Consider the following 16,169-nt stretch of genomic DNA (forward strand, 5'->3'; position numbering starts at 1 on the left):
CTGCCCTTGCCGGAAGCCCCGCCCCCGCGCCGGAAGCGGGGCGCAAGGCCGGACGGGAGGGTCGCACGGACGCGGCCGGGCTCGGGGTAGCGGCGCCCTTAGCCGTAGCCGCAGCCGCAGCCGCAGCCCGCCGCCCGCCGCCCGCCGCCGCCGCCGCCGCCGCCATCATCATGGGGAAGTCGTTCGCCAACTTCATGTGTAAGAAGGATTTTCACCCGGCCTCCAAGTCCAATATCAAGAAGGTGAGGACGGTGCGGGCGGACACACGCCTCCCCCTCCCCCGGGCCCCACCTCGCCAGAGATAGATACCCCGTGGCCCCCCGGGCAGGACCGACGGGTCCCTCCCTGCCTCCCTGGGCTCCTAAGGGACCAAAGAGTGGGAGAGGGACAGACTGCCTGCTTGCCGGAGTGTGACCCGCTAGACCTCTCCCCCCCGCACGGGCACCCTAGGGGCAAGGGGAGGCTGAGCCCTCCTGGCCCCCCAGGAGGAACCCATCCCTCCTCCCCTCCCCGCTAGCTGTTCCCGGGGTCATAACTCTCTTTCTAGCAGCTCAAACTTGCCCTGGTGGGGAGGGTGTGGGTCATGACCTGGCCCTCCTCCAGGGGCATGCACAGGCCTGACTGAACCTGAGCTGCAGAGCTGTCCTGGCTGTGGAAGGCCCCAGCTTGGAGCATTTCTGGATGTAACGCAGACAACAATAATGCTTAGAAGTGGCAGCGGCAGGGGGACACTTTCCGGCAGAAGAGCTGGGGTCAGACCAGGAGAGCAGCCAGGTTGGGGAGGTGGGAAGAGACACTAGGGCTTGCAGGAAGGTTTATTCAAAGAATTGTGATTCCTTCATGACTCCCTAAGCAAGCCCATTTATCAGCATCAGCACACTCTGCACATAGTCCTCAGCTTTGTTTTCTGTTGGCAAAGCAAATCTAAAAAATAGCAAATTTCCTAGCATAACAGCATGCTACTGCTGGATGTTGCAGCCATTGACATACCTACGTTTGTAGGTTACAGGTTTCAGCCTGTACTGAGAGGTCCAAATCATGGTTGTGGGCACTGTAAGTAATAGATAGCACCCTATAAAAGACCAGAAGTGGGGAAATGATATTTTCTAACTTTTCAAAATGGAGATTATTAGATTAGTGCAGGAAGGAAGTATGTTGTCCTTTTTATTTTAATACTTTAACACAGTTATCCAACTTATCACAGGCCAGTAACGCTCTTCAAGCTTCTGCCCAAGACGGATTTTTCACGTGGATCATATCTGTGTAGAAAATTATGCCTGGTTCAGTTAAAATGCAGTAATACAATTCCAGAACTTCCTATTTATGTGCTCTTATTCTAAAGCAAGTGCCATTTTTCTGTTATAACTTAATATACAAGTATCCCCACACTCAGTTATTAAGAATACCTATTCCTGAATAGCTGTTTTGGAATAACTCCATTGTGGACAGACATAACTGTTAGTTTCTTGTGGAATTATGCCAGTATAAGTTGTTACAATGGAATTGTTCTTGTCCGCATGCTGCTATAGTTAGGGTCAAGCCTCTGTAACTTCAATTCAGTTTTGACTGTGCTTTCTGTATTTTTTTTCAACAAGTGACTCTGACATAACTGCATTTTCACTGCGGCATAATACATACTGTAAGGAGAGTGGTCAGTATTTTTCTGTGAGATTAAATTTGCACATAAAAATCAATATATGATAAATATATTATATGTGAAATTAACAGCCCAAAGGATAGCATGTAATACCAATATTAAATGAGACTACTGTTTGCTAAAATTTACAATCACAAGATAGGAAATTACACTGGCTAAATAAAAAGGTTGACCCTGCAAAGGGTTCATTGGCTGAAATGAATATAAGAAAAATGTCTGCTTGATAGGGGTGTGCAAAATGGGCTTATTCAATTTGGATTTGGATTCGGCCCAAATCGGGGGACAGTGGTTCAGATAGTTGATTCGGATGACTATCCCCAATTCCATTCAGCCGAATCTGAAGATTTAATGCTGCTTCAGAGAATTGGCAATTAAAGCTGTGTCTATGGCTGAAATGTTTTTTCTACATACCTTGAGATACCAGGCGTGGCTCATGAATGCTGTGATGCTGGGGTGGATGGAGTGTCTCATAGGAGTGCAGGGGGCTCCTCAGCGTTCTTGGCGACATACCCAGAAGTGGACCATAAGTACTTCCAGTCCATTTCTGGGGTCCACCAGGGAGTGCACAGGGGGTGTCTCCTGCACCCTCTATTAGGCAGCCAGCCTTGGGAGGGATCCCAGGTGCCCCCTCAGTCCCAGGAGGCACGAGTCACTGAGCCAGGGGGTCGAGAGGGAAGCCTCCCAGCACACTCCCCAGCAGACCCAGAAGTGGACTGAAAGTGCTTCTGGTCTACTTCTGGGTCTTCGGCCAAGCGTGCTGGGGACCCCCTGTACTCCTGTGAGACGGTCCGTCCTCCCCAGCTTCTCAGCGTTCATGAGCTGCCTCGTACCTTGAGGTGTGTAGAAAAAATATTTAAAGCTGTGTCTATGGCCAAATTGCTGATTCTCCGAATCGGCATCAGTCTTCAGATTTGGCTGAATCGAATTGGGGACAGTCATCCAAATCAACTAACTGAATCACTGTTCCCTGATTCGGGCTGAATTTGAATCCAGTATGGCCTGTTTTGTACCTGCCTAGTAACAGGTACTCAGATCAAAGTGTAGCATCAAGCCAAACCAGTGACTGGCTTGCCTTCTAATTGCACTGAGCTCAGCATTGCACATACCCATTTGTGAAAGAGTGCACGGAAGCATTTTTTGTCTCCCTGTGGGCAAGGGGGGCGTTAAGTAACTTACGAGTTCTTAAGCCATCAAAGCTTTGCTTACAGCCAGCCCTCCACCTCTTGGTTCATTCTGCTCTTCAGGCTGCTGTTGTGACCCACAAGGATGTTGTGGCATGGTTTTTTGGGACGGATTTATTTTCCTACCCTGCTGAGATTCATACCTCTAGCTGCTTCTCACAGCCCATATCACCTTACTTCCTGCTGTTGCCATGTTCTGAGAGGGGTGTAATATAATTGACAAATCCATTTTTATCATTTCTGTTTCATCTCAATAGAGGAAAACAAGCTGATGTTGAATGATGATATTACCTCTGCTTAATACCCTTGCATACTATTGATTTCCTCTTATTAGCTTACTGGAATCCTGCTGGTTAGAATTCCATAAGTCTTATCCCATTGCAATACATGTTTTAATTTTAATTGTATATACACAATCAGGAAAAAATGTCTTTGGAATTGTATCACACTTACTTAATATTTGTAACATAACATTCGTTTGTTCTACAGACAAAGCACGCATTGACGTTATTTTTCCAGATGTGATTTATTATGGTTATCCTTTTTCTTTTGCATAAGTGGTGACTCAGTAAAAACATAATTCTAAACATGTTATCAAAAAGTATATTGATTCTAAAGTAATTTTATGTGCAGTAATGTTTTATTTTTATAAAGAAAGTGCAATTAACTAGTTTGTGTGTTTTTATATAGGTATGGATGGCAGAACAGAAAATATCTTATGATAAGAAGAAACAAGAAGAGCTAATGCAACAGTATCTTAAAGAACAAGAATCTTATGATAATAGGTGAGGACTAAAAAGAAGTAAAAACAAAAACCAACAAAACTGTAGCTTTCCCTTTCCTTGTATATAGCTGGGTTGGCCAACCGGCAGCAGGGATGCCACAAGTAGCAGATAGGGTAGGGAGCAGAAAGCACAGCAGAGAGCACAGGGCAGGGGGCAGATTGGGTATGGGAAAGGAATCAGAGTGGCACTTGAGGAGGATGTGGGGTTAGTTTGTGGCATATCTACCAAAAAGGTTGGCCACTACCGATATGTAGCGATGTACAGAAGGGGGCAGCTTACCCTCAGATGTTTTGAAGCATCTCCTGTACCAGCTCTTAAATTTCCCCTTAGCGGAAAAGAGTTCTCATTCCTTTGGGACAGTGATTTGCTAATTTGAGTCTGCCTGAGGGGTCACGAGCGTATTTTATGAACTTTCTTTTTTTCTCCTACTTGCTCTTCCAATATTCCTTGTGAATTTGAGTAAGTGCCATACTACATTCTCTGCTTGGGGTAACAGGTAACCTTACATGGTTCTACATTTCCATTGTGCATAATCTGTTTTGCACAGTGCAGTTAACACAGAATTGACTTAAAACATTCGTTATGCTGTGCAGCATTGTCTGCAAAGTCTTTGATTAGTGTCTACATTCTTTTGATATTTAACCCATTGTATTAAAATTAACAGACAAGAAATTGTGAAATGTCACAATTCCTTTGTGAATCTCTTTCATGTGTTTTACATTATTCCTCCAAAGAGTTATTTTTAAAATGTGGATATTTCATATCCTGTGTCCTAAAATCCATTTAATTTTTAGATTGCTTATGGGTGACGAGCGTGTGAAAAATGGTCTTAACTTCATGTATGAGGCCCCACCTGGAGCAAAGAAAGGTACTTCTGATTCATTCTTTTGTTACTGCTAACAAGAAAAAAAGAATTTTATACACAACTTCTTTAAAAAAATTGAGGTTGCAAAGTCATAGGCAGTCAAACTAGGAAATGCCTGATTACAAGTTTCCTGTGTAATCGCAATTTAACTCCCTCATTCCACTGTGTGTATGCTGTATGTATTCAATTCTTAACGACATAATCGCATACTACTCTTTTTTTTTTAAATATCTTGGATCAAGAAGAAATTAGGGAACAGTTTCCCTGTGGGAAGAGAAAAATAAAAAAGTTTCACAGCCACGAGAAGAGACATCTTGACACAAGGGTAGCCCTTCTGCTGAGTCTTAAGCTTCTGCTTTAAGGCATGCTAGAACTCAACAAATTAGGAAAGGTAGACCCTCATTTAACCCTAATATGATTCTTGAACATGTCTGAAAAATATAAAAGGTTCCAAACAACTTTCAGTCTGATGCCAACACCTAGAAAACTTCCATCTGCGCAGTTAGTTTGGTGAAGTTAGGCACCTTCCATTAATTTGCTTATATTATGAAGTATTGGGCTACCTTACTTATTGCAGTGCTTTGAAGTCTAAAAAACTACTAGTTTTTTTTTTATATGTTGTGCATTATTAAAAGTTAATGGGTGGCATGAATAAGGTAGCAGCGGTAGGGGAGAACAAAAAAGAAATTACAATGGAATATGCAAGTTTAAATCCCATCCTCATCAATAAATTAAGCAACTGTGGCATTGATCCCTGCACAGTGGACAGGTGTACTCAACCTGGCAAGATGTGAGCAGTGGGGTACCCCAGGGCTCGGTCCTTGGGCCCGTACTGTTTAACATCTTCATCAGCGACTTGGACAAGGGGGTGGAAAGCATGCTGTCCAAGTTTGCTGATGACACTTAAGATGTGAGGCAAGGTGGACACATGTAAAGGGAGAGAGGCTGCAGACAGATTTAGACAGGCTATAAAAGTGGGCAGACGAGAATAGGATGGGGTTCAGCGTAGACAAATGCAGGGTGCTGCACCTTGGGAGACAGAATCCACAGCATACATACAGGCTGGGGAGTTCCTTCCTTGAAAGCACAGAGGCGGAAAGGGATCTTGAAGTCGTTATTGACTCCAAGATGAACATAAGCCGCCAATGCCAGACCGCAGCCAGCAAGGCCAGCCATACCTTGTCATGCATCCAAAGGTGCATCTCAAGCCGGTCCAGAGAGGTGATTCTCCCCCTCTATGCAACTTTGGTCAGGCCGCAGTTGGAGTACTGTGTCCAGTACTGGGTGCTGCGCTTTGAAAAGGATGTGGCCAGCCTGGAGAGGGTTCAGAGGAGGGCCACCTGCTTGGTGAGAGGGCAGCAGGACAGGCTAGATGATCTGTTCAGGTCCCTGCTGACCCTAGCTACTATGAAACGTTTACGAAATAGGCTTTCAGTGGGTTGGTCTTATCTGGAAACTTTGAACAGAAAAAATCTGAATCCACGATACAAATTTTTGGAAATCAGTGGGATTTTTTTTTTATTTTTAAGCATGTTTTAGAGTTATTATAATAAAATATAATTAAAGTCAGGGGTGTTGAATTCATCTGTCCCCTACAGCCAGATGATTGGCACAAGGCTGGTCCATGAGTGAGATCAGCCATATAGATACCCCCACTTACATGTTTGATCCAGCACATGCAGCACCCACCCAGGCTGGTTTGGGATGCTGGCCCAAGTGGGCACCAGAAGTGGCAGCACCACCTGGGACCCAGTTGCAACGAAAGCTGTGGGTGGCAACGGTACCTAAGATCCAGTTGTAGCACAGGGCTAGTCCAGTGCAGCAAATGGGTCAATGGGACAGCACTGGGGGCCAGATTATAGGGCTCCATGGGCTAGGTCTGGCCTACAGCCCATATGTTTGACACCTCTTATTTAACTTAAAGACTTCTTAAAATAATTCTTAAAACACTGCCAACTTAATTTTTTTCAGACACAAATATAATAACTTCTATTTTTATTATTAGCATTAAAATTACTTTTTTAAATTACTGTCAAAATATGGGAAGTCTTGTTTTTCCTAATTTTTCTGATGGTATTTTGTAGACACTATATTCTCTTTCCCTGTGGAGCTAGTTTTCCCTGATCTCCTGATTATTCTCAGTGAGAAATGCTTTTTTTTATACAGAGCCACAAAACTAAGCAATGAACATAGAGCCTGACATGGTGTCAGAATAATTGAGTAGCAGAGAAAAAACACTTAGCTAACTATAAATCTTATTGTTGTCTTAAACTATGTTAGACTTACTTACGTTCTGCTGTATCCTTAAGGTAGCAACCCCTGGGGGGAGCAGCTAAATGGTTATCCAGAAATACAAATATTTTTAAAACCTATTCTGAAAGTATGGGCAAGAAACTAGTAACCACAAAGGAAAATGGGGCAGTGATTTGCCATACTTTTGCTAGTCCACAGAAACTACTAGTGTGAGTGCTCTTGCCCAGTGCTAGATGAAATATAAGTTGAGGTAACTCTAGACTGTGAGGCTGGAATGCAATATAGGCATTTACCATAGAGCAGCTGACACATAGCAAAACCCTGCCTCCTTTTCTCCTGTAATAACTTTTGTGTCTGCCCCTGCCCTAAAAATTCCTTAACCATACTTTAACAAACAATGTTGTTAAGTTACAGGATTGGTACTTCTGGCTTTCAAGTCTTCATAACATATTTGGAATTTCCATTTAAGAAGAAATGTGTTCGCATGAAAAATATCATTTTGTTAAATAATGTTCCTTTATAAACATTTATTTCAAATACAGAATGCAGTCCTGCAAACATTTACACACTACCTATTGAAATAAACTAGTCACTGTAGTAAAATATAAGTTTTTGGAACATTAGCAAAATTAAGGTCCTAGATATTGGCACATCAGGTGGTTTTGATACTTTGCTTCCACCAATAAATGTAGAACTGAAAAACAAACTGCAGAAGAACTATATGATTTCACTGAAGTACTCCTGAATAAAGTTGGAAGAAAGAATACTGTATATATTTGCCACAGCTATATAATTAGATGATTGTTATTTTTCAGTATTTGTAATATTGATTTACAAGAGGTTAGTTGTATACTAAATTGATCTTTTAATGTAAAGTATTTCCTGACAATAGGTAGTGATATTATTCTATAAACCATTCATATTTAATTTTCAAAGTATATATAAGCAATCTGTTGAGTGTATGATTAATGTAGTCTTTGTTGTTTTTTCCTCCTATTTTTCTGACATTCAAACAAGAAACGAAAGAGGTAATTCAATAAGTCAATTCTTAATACTTTTTATTTACTTACTTTTGAAATGTGATGTGGGATTTTCCATACTGCTGTGTTTGTTGTTTTTACAGCAAGAGGGAGAGACTGAATACAAATTTGAATGGCAGAAAGTAGCTCCGCGAGAAAAGTAAGTATGAAATCTGTTCTTAGAGATAATATACAGGCCTCTCTTTATTTGCTTTTTCTTCTGGACTATTCCTGGAAGGTGGTTTTCCTTTGGTTAATCTATTAAGTGCTAATCTTACTGCCTTCTACTTCTCTTACGCTATCACAGTTTCACAGTTAAGCTTCTAATGTTGGAATACATCACTTAGTCTGTCAGCTTAGTTTTGTCTCTTGTCCGAGTTCTGGGTTCACACTTCAACAAATCAGTTTTACTATTTGACACTTAAGTATGGCTTTGAAATAGACTTGCATCCTCTGTACTACACTTTTTGTAGTAGTTATGGATATGATATTTTTCTTAGTTATTTGATTTCTATTTGTTATTTGGTCTTGAAAACTTAATCTTTCTTTCTGTGTGTGTGTAACAGATATGCTAAGGATGACATGAATATCAGAGATCAACCATTTGGTATCCAGGCAAGTTGCATAAATTTCCCTTTGTGGGGATCTTAAGAATATGTTAGATGTTTGTGTAATCACTGGACACTTATGTGGACTTTTAATTTTCCTCATCTCTCTATCAATTTATAAGCTTTGCGCCTAAGTACTAAAACAGTACTTGGTGTCTAACTGGTGGGCTAGGGCCTACATGCAACTCCTGAGGAGTTAAATCATGGCCCCCGGCTCCTGATCCAGGCACTGTTCCCCCCTTTGTTTGTCTTGTTGCTGCCTCCAGAATCCCCAGGCTCTCCCCACCTCCAGTTCCTGTCTCCCCACCTCCACTGCCCGTCTCCACCCCTGGGGGTGGAGAGGAACAGTGCACCTCATGGAGCCAAAAAACCCTCTGGTCATAGGGCTTGGGAAGTCTGGGGCGGGGACCGCATCATGTCTGTACACACAAGAGACCTGCATGGTATGGCCTGCCCAGGATGGTACAGCTGGGGCAGCACAGGAGATGATTGGTTTATGTGGTGGGTGGCCCCTTCAGCCACTCAGAAGTTGGACAGCACTGTACAAGAAGACAGGAAGCTTTGTTAGCTCAGTTCCATCAATACTCTTTGTTCTTTAGGTGCGGAACGTGAGGTGTATTAAATGCCACAAGTGGGGCCATGTAAACACTGACCGAGAATGTCCTTTGTTTGGTCTTTCTGGAATTAATGCAAGTTCGGTTTCCAACGATGGTGCAGGTAGGCATTAAGAATGTATTTTAAATGTTTTGAAAAGATACTAACCAGACTTGTTACAGGTTTCTCAGTTCTAAATTAGGGATGTATGATTACATCCTACTTCAAACAGATGAAATAAGCAAGGATTCTTCATTCAAATGCAGTTTCTTTTTATAATATCACGATAGTCATATTTCAGATTCAAAAGATCCAATTAGTAATGATTGAAAAAAATCTTTTGAATGTTGTGGTGACATTGCTCTGTCCCTTTTCATGGGCAGTTAGGTCTGAAGCAGCCTGATTCCCTACATCAGATGTAAAAGAAGATACGTTTGTATTAAACAAGTTAGTATGATCAGTCATCAAAATCATACAGCCACAATTCAGACTGAAACCGAGTGCAAGGACAGGTAAGGGTACACTGATTCAGACTGAATCTAAATATTTAGACACTTCATAGATCTAATAGGCAAATAATTCACAAGTTAATAATTTCTTTTTGCCTTCTTGCTTGTTGAGTAGAAATATGCTTTCAGCATTCAATTATATATTGACTTATATTATTTGGCCTTTCTCCATTAATAGGTATGGCACTAAATTTATTTTAAATGAATAAGATGACTAATTTTTTTTCGGCAGTCAAAAAAGTCATTTGTACCAACATTGTGACATCTTAACCCTTTTTTGCAATCATAATAGAAAAATCTGTAAGTGACTCTAGATGCCCTGAAAGGGACATGTACTAAAAACAAACAAAGCAAAACAAGGAGTCTTCATACTGAGATGTTCCACTTTGGATCATACAAAATGTTATGGTGATAGAATGAATTGTATTTTCAGTTCAGATGTTCATTAAGATCTTTGCAGTCGGTACCCTTGATAATGTTCTGAGAGAAGCTATAGAGTTGAGTTCTCTCTTGGCATATGCACTCCCTTGCTGTATCTAGCTGGACTGGTTCCAAAAGGCAGAAAATGGTTCAGTGGGGTGAAACATCAGAAAATATTTAAAGAAATGGTGTGTTTTCATCCATAGTTGCTACAGTACTAGGCATTGGTTGAAAATTGTACCATCCTAATAATAGCCTACTAGTTGACGGCAATTATCCTAAGCCTCTATTCAAGGGCTAACAACAGGGGCAGGCAAAATAAGGCCTGCGGGCTGGATTTGGCCTGCCAAACACTTTCTTCTGGCCTGTGGCACCCACCAACTAATTGTACTCCGCCAAGCCCTTCCGCTCACAAAGCGCCCACTGTACACACCCCAACATACCCTATTGCACCTCACTTCCACCCTTGTGGACAGAAGGGCCCAGCCCAGCCAGCACACAACTTCTGAGCATGGCTGCTGCTGTTGCCACTGCAGCTGCCAGGGGACCTGCTACGCTTCATCCGCATCTCACTTGCTCTGGGCAGCAGGTAGGAAGCAATGGGGGCAGGGTCAGCAGAGGAGCTGCAGCTGGGTGGGAGCATGGACCATGGGGCTGGCAGCAGCGTGAAGCCCGTGCCCGGGGGGGGTGGCAGCAGCACAGAGCTTGGGTGGGCAGGTTGTGGGTGTGGGGGACAGTGAGAAGGTGTGGGCACCCCCCTGCTCCTACCCATGGCACACAACCTGAGTTGATGGTAGCAGTAGGCAGGGGTGGTTGTGGCCAACTCTGGCCAGCACTGCACACGAGGCCAAGGAGCACAGCCCTGCCAGGCCGCCACTATCACCAGGGCTTCCCACAGGGCACATTCAGTTTCCACGTTCACATGCCAGTGGAGAGCAGCTCAACACGCTGGAGCCAGCTGCCTTCACCACTCCCTGCTGCACAGGTCCCGGTACTACATGGGAAAGCTGGGGCCGGGGCTCCTCTCCACTTCCAGCAGAGTCCCAGGACCTGCATGGCAGGGAGCAGTGAAGACAGTCGCTCCAACGTGTGGAGCTTCCCTCTGGTGATGTGCAAGTGTGGAAGTTGTACACGTGAGGTGGGGAACCTTGGAAATAGAAGCAGCTCAGCTGGGCTATGCTTCTCACTGGCCAGAGCCGCACACCACCAGGCACCCCCACCTGCTGCTGCTTCTGTTGGGAGCTACACACTGTGGGGAGAGTGTAGAGGTGCCCCCACAGCCCCCCCAGTCCCCCTCAAACCCCACAAATGCCACATACCCATACCCTACCCCCACAACCCCCCCCACATATGTACCCCCCACAACCCACCATACACACTCTCCTACACAGTATACAACACTAAGACTTTATTTTTGAGTTGTTATACAATCACTACACATCCCCTCCCTAGTTGGTTTATGTCAGTGTAAACCCATTGATTTAAATAGAGTCCTATAATTATAATTATAAGTCAGGATTAATAAATAAGATAATTTTGTGCCAGTAGAATTTTAACAATGTTCCTACATTCCTTCTCCCTACTTACACTGTCCTCCTTGACTGATATTGTTTACTTCTTATCATAGTCTCTCATGTTGAACACTTTTAGTAATTTTAGATGAATTTTTCACTTAGATCAGAGGTTCCCAAACTCTGACAGATTGCATACCACCAATTTAAAACAATACAACCTTACCACCAGCGATTTGTACAGTTCAACCTTCAGTACCACCAGCAATTTTTATCATATAAAGTCGTAATAAATCTGTTAACGCGTACCACTGACAGGTAGTCTGCATACCACTAGTGGTATCTGTACCACAGATTGGGAACTGCTGACTTAGATAAACTGCTCCTGATATATACCACTCATTAATACAATGTTGAAGCTAGACTACATGAATGCTGTAATGGTTGGTAATGAATCTCAAGTTTTTCAGTAACTAATGGTATGATTTTGCAACTAGGACTCGTTGTCTCATGAGTAAAAAGCTGCATTTCTAGCTATGTTAGCACCGGTGGGTAGTAACACATTTAGCTCATAGATGATAAGGAATGACTTACCTTGCTCATTGCCTATTCCCTACACTTACACAAACACTTAGGCTGTCCTGTCTACAAAATACAATAAGAGTGTTAAAAATGTAATTGCAGACTGTTTAAAAGAAGGGTTGAAACATGTTGTATCTACATGATAGGGAACCATGTAAAAATCATATTGCCTTCTGTCTCCAGCTATATTTGGAATCAGTTGCATTGTAACAAAATTCCAAAGTCTTTAAGGGAATGTTATACTAAATGTAGAACAAACATTTTCTTTCCAAGCCTAGTCTGGCAAATAAGGTGGCAGCAATTATGCTACTAACAAATCTTTAGTGCATGGAAGAAGAGAGGGGACTTGCCTAACTTCAGAGAGATTGTGAACATTCTGTTTTGTCATAATCAGGAAACAAAAAGAGGAATTTATTAGCTAACCCTATTAAGATGCAATTGGATGTTATTAGAGGACTGCCTGTTTTGTTTTACATAACATGTAGTTTGAAATGGTAGTTTTAAATCTGGTGAGTCTAAGGGTATTTTTTTTAAGTATATAGGTGACTAAGAAACCTAAGTCTGTTTGAAAGCCAGTACTATTTATGGTTAATGCAAAAGCTGTTTGTTTAGTGGAGGCTGAGATGCTATATCAATTGTGCTGAAGAGACTAAAGGGGTGAGTAGAATCATGAATATTTGCTTTACATTATGATGATCTGCTGCTAGGCAAAATTTTCACTCATTTCAGTGATTTCTGATATTTTCTTGACAGTCTTCTTGGTTAGCCTACTATTAGAAGGTCCTTTTTAAAAAAAACAGTTCTGTGTGCTTTGTTTTTCAGATGGTTGAGAACAATGTACTTGACTCTTAATTGCTTGTATTAAGTTTGTCAGTTACGAAAAACAGTCTTTAGAACATTGGCTTTTCTTTGCTTTGTGTCGAGTACTCAGTGCTAAATATGAAGCTGCAATTGAAAAACAATAATTACTGCCACTACAACATGTGGAATAATTTTTAATAGGTAATCAATCAAAAGTTTGAGTGGTGGCATGTTAAGGAGATGATGTGGAAATACCTTCCTATAGGATTCAGTACCATATCATTTTGTGTACTGACCAACACTGATTTCAGTAGAGCAGTTATTCTCAACTAGGGTGTTAGGGCACCCTGGGGTCCTGTAAGATTCTTTGAAGGGTGTCACAGGAAGTGTGAAGAGGTAAGTGAGGTATGAGGAGGAAGGCAGATATGGGCAGGCTCAGGCTCTGGCTCCCCCTGGCCTCTGCAAGGAGGGAAGTACCATAATGAATAAATTAGTATTTGAAATAGGGTGCTGCTTAATTCAGAAAAGTTATGGAAGGATGCCTTGAGGTTAAAAAGGTTAAAAACCACTGCACTAGGGATTCCCAAGGTGGAATTGCAGTAAAATTGACCTATATCAGGGGTGTCCAAGATCCAGCTTGTAGGCCAGAGCCAGCCCACAGAGCTGTGCCCTCTAATCCATGGAGTTACCCACCATTCAGAAATCTGGTAGCATGGTGGTAAGCAGTGGCAGCATTAATTGCCCCGGCTCCCAGAGCCACAGCAATTTAATGCTGTGACTTCCAAATTGTAGCCCTCTGGGCCAGACAACATGGCTCTGTGCTCTGGATCTGACTTACAGATTGGACCTGTGCCATTCATCTAGCCCACGGGGCTGGAGAAGTTGAACACCACTGGCCTATGCAAATTTAAAGTACATGTATGCTGCTAATGAGAGCCCTGTGTTTGAGGGAGGAAGCTGGTATTTCTCAACATGCAACGCTGCAGTAAACAGCAAAATAATAAAAAGTCCAGAAAGTTGGGGGTATGAAACAAACCAAGGAGTAGAGAGCATTTTACTAATCCAGTTGGTGATTCAGGCAAAAAAAAAATGATCTTACCATTTAAAAAATACTCACATTGAATAATATCTCACCAGTGAATAGAGATTATTTTTGCAATAAGGCAATTTCGGCGGACATGGTTATCATGGGATAATCACACCCCTGGGGTACAGCCTTGTCTGTAATCTCCCAGGAGTGTAATTATTTCATGATAACTGCACCCCCTGGTGTTGCATTATTTCCATTATGAAATTCTTAGTTTGATATATCAAGTAACTTACTTTGATCACTGGAAACTACAAAGTAGTTAGAATGTTCCAGCTGTGAGGTTTACAGAGACCAACTATAAGATTTACTATTCTTATGCAGTTAAATTAGGCAATCAAAAAAAAGCTTCTTTAGGCTAAGCTGGTTTAAAATGTTTGGGTTTTTTTTTTTACAGATAAAATCTTAACTTTTAAGATTTATAATCAAGATGAGAAATATATGCAGAACTATATCACTTGTGACTGAGCTGATTTATATCTACACTTATTGAATACACAAAATAGCCCAATAACCTCTTAAAATTGTTCGGATTTTTACACAGTCCTTGTTTTTCTAATTTGCTACTAGTTTCTGTCAGTTATTTGTGCTTTTGGTACTTTCTGGCGTTCAGACAGCAATTGTTTTTCCAATTTAAATCCAGTGGCTTGTTCATAATACTGAAAATATTTCATAAGGCTTTGTTGGTTTAATTCCAAAATGTCACTTAATGTGGTACAGGGATAGAAAACGTGTCAAGCCAGTTTGTTAATAGAACTCATTTTATTTAGAAAGCAAAATGATTATGGTAAAGCATAAAAGTTAGTTTCAAAACTAGATGATTCCAAGGCTGTAGGTCTGATGTGTCCAAATAAATCAGTATTAAATTTCACGGAAAAAATGTTTTTTTTCACGTGTGTGGCAGTGCAGTAATAGCTTAAAATGAAAATTGTTAACATGTTATGATTCTTTAAGTTATCTCTGAGTTTCTCCTTTTAAAAAAGAGAACATCCTAGACAACAAGACAATTCAGTATTTGCTCCATTCAGTTTTTGGAACAGTTGTAAATGCTAGTTAAATGTGCAAAGCAAAAGAACTATAGCTAAATTACTGTTTTCTTGGTTGCACATTTAGAGTTATAGCATTGATTTCAATGAAATTTTCTGTAGTTACTTCAGTTCTTCACAAATCTAAATAAAGTCATAATCCATCCCAGATCATTAATCTGTATAATTCTGTACTAATTATAAGGTCAAGTTATACATAACACCTTGAGAAGCCGCACCTGTCAGACTTCATGAAGATCATCATTTCATAATATAACTAAAAAATACTTCACTTAAAATAGTGTTGGACCAGCCAAGTGGTTTATAAAGGAGGCGGTGCAAAAGCAAATGAAGTAAAGTGTTTATTCATGATGTAATATGAGAATAAATTTGGTAATAAAGTAAAACTCTTCATTATTCTACTTCATGAATTACACCTTAGGAGTTTTTCTACTTCCAAAAGAAAATACATGGCACTATGCAGTTAGGCAGAGAATGCTTTCCTCACCTCCCTCATCCCTTTAAGCTAAACATTTCTTTACATAACTGCTTTGAACTAGTGTAGCTTTCCTTGAATGCAAGGGGTTGAAGCAGAATTTCAGTAACACAGGATTCGAGCAGCCCTCCAAGCTTTTGATACTGAAGTTCTACTGAGCTAATCTACAATAACAAAACTGATGCAAAAGAACTAATATTTCAATATTTTTCTCATGCTTTAAAATTGCCTGCGGTTTTTCTGTCCTGCTGCAATGTGGGTTGGAGTGGGGAAAAAGCAAGCACCTACTAAACTCTTTTGTAGAGCTGTCTTTTTGAATAGGGCTTGAAGAATGAACAGGCCTGAAGCAGCGAAAAGCAATACAAATTTAAGTATTTAGTGGCTCTATATGATCTTAATTGAACTGTTCATAAAATATTTACTATTGTGAGAACAAGTAGGTTAGAGAGTGTTTGTCTTTCTGACTTTTGACAGGAGAACAAAGAATTCTCTAAGAGGAGCAGGGTATTAGACACCCAGTTTGTGGAATACAATGCTGGAAGAAACTGGATGTGCCCTCTGCCAGTTACCATTTGGAAAAAAAAATTGTCCTGTGTGTGCCTTGATTCTGTGAGGGCAGCATCAAGAAAGAGAACTTCTGACTTTGAATATTTTGTAAAATGTAACTACTTTAACAATAACAAATACTGGTAAAAATGTCATGAACCCTCAGCAAACAAAGTTTCATGTCCTGGCAGAGTGAAGAGATAATTGACATGCCTATACAAACACAACCT

General features: G+C 41.3%; 1 protein-coding gene across 2 annotated transcripts in view; it reads left to right on the forward strand.

Annotated features, from left to right (window-relative positions):
• The first annotated feature begins 33 nt into the window (after nucleotides 1-33).
• Nucleotides 34-16,169, forward strand: part of CIRSR (corepressor of RBPJ and splicing regulator) — a 37,047-nt gene continuing 20,911 nt past the window's right edge. The window contains exons 1-7 of one of the 2 annotated variants that reach the window (XM_090045446.1): nucleotides 34-242; nucleotides 3,529-3,623; nucleotides 4,418-4,491; nucleotides 4,763-4,776; nucleotides 7,865-7,920; nucleotides 8,327-8,375; nucleotides 8,968-9,085. In XM_090045446.1, coding sequence (XP_089901572.1) covers nucleotides 171-242; nucleotides 3,529-3,623; nucleotides 4,418-4,491; nucleotides 4,763-4,776; nucleotides 7,865-7,920; nucleotides 8,327-8,375; nucleotides 8,968-9,085 — 478 coding nt within the window. In that variant the 5' untranslated portion in view covers nucleotides 34-170. The remainder of the gene's footprint in view (nucleotides 243-3,528; nucleotides 3,624-4,417; nucleotides 4,492-4,762; nucleotides 4,777-7,864; nucleotides 7,921-8,326; nucleotides 8,376-8,967; nucleotides 9,086-16,169) is intronic. The other variant, XM_090045445.1, reaches the window with a different exon arrangement.

This window comes from Crocodylus siamensis, chromosome 4, assembly GCF_052110815.1.
Source record: "Crocodylus siamensis isolate JL-2025a chromosome 4, ASM5211081v1, whole genome shotgun sequence".
Lineage (NCBI taxonomy): Eukaryota > Metazoa > Chordata > Crocodylia > Crocodylidae > Crocodylus > Crocodylus siamensis.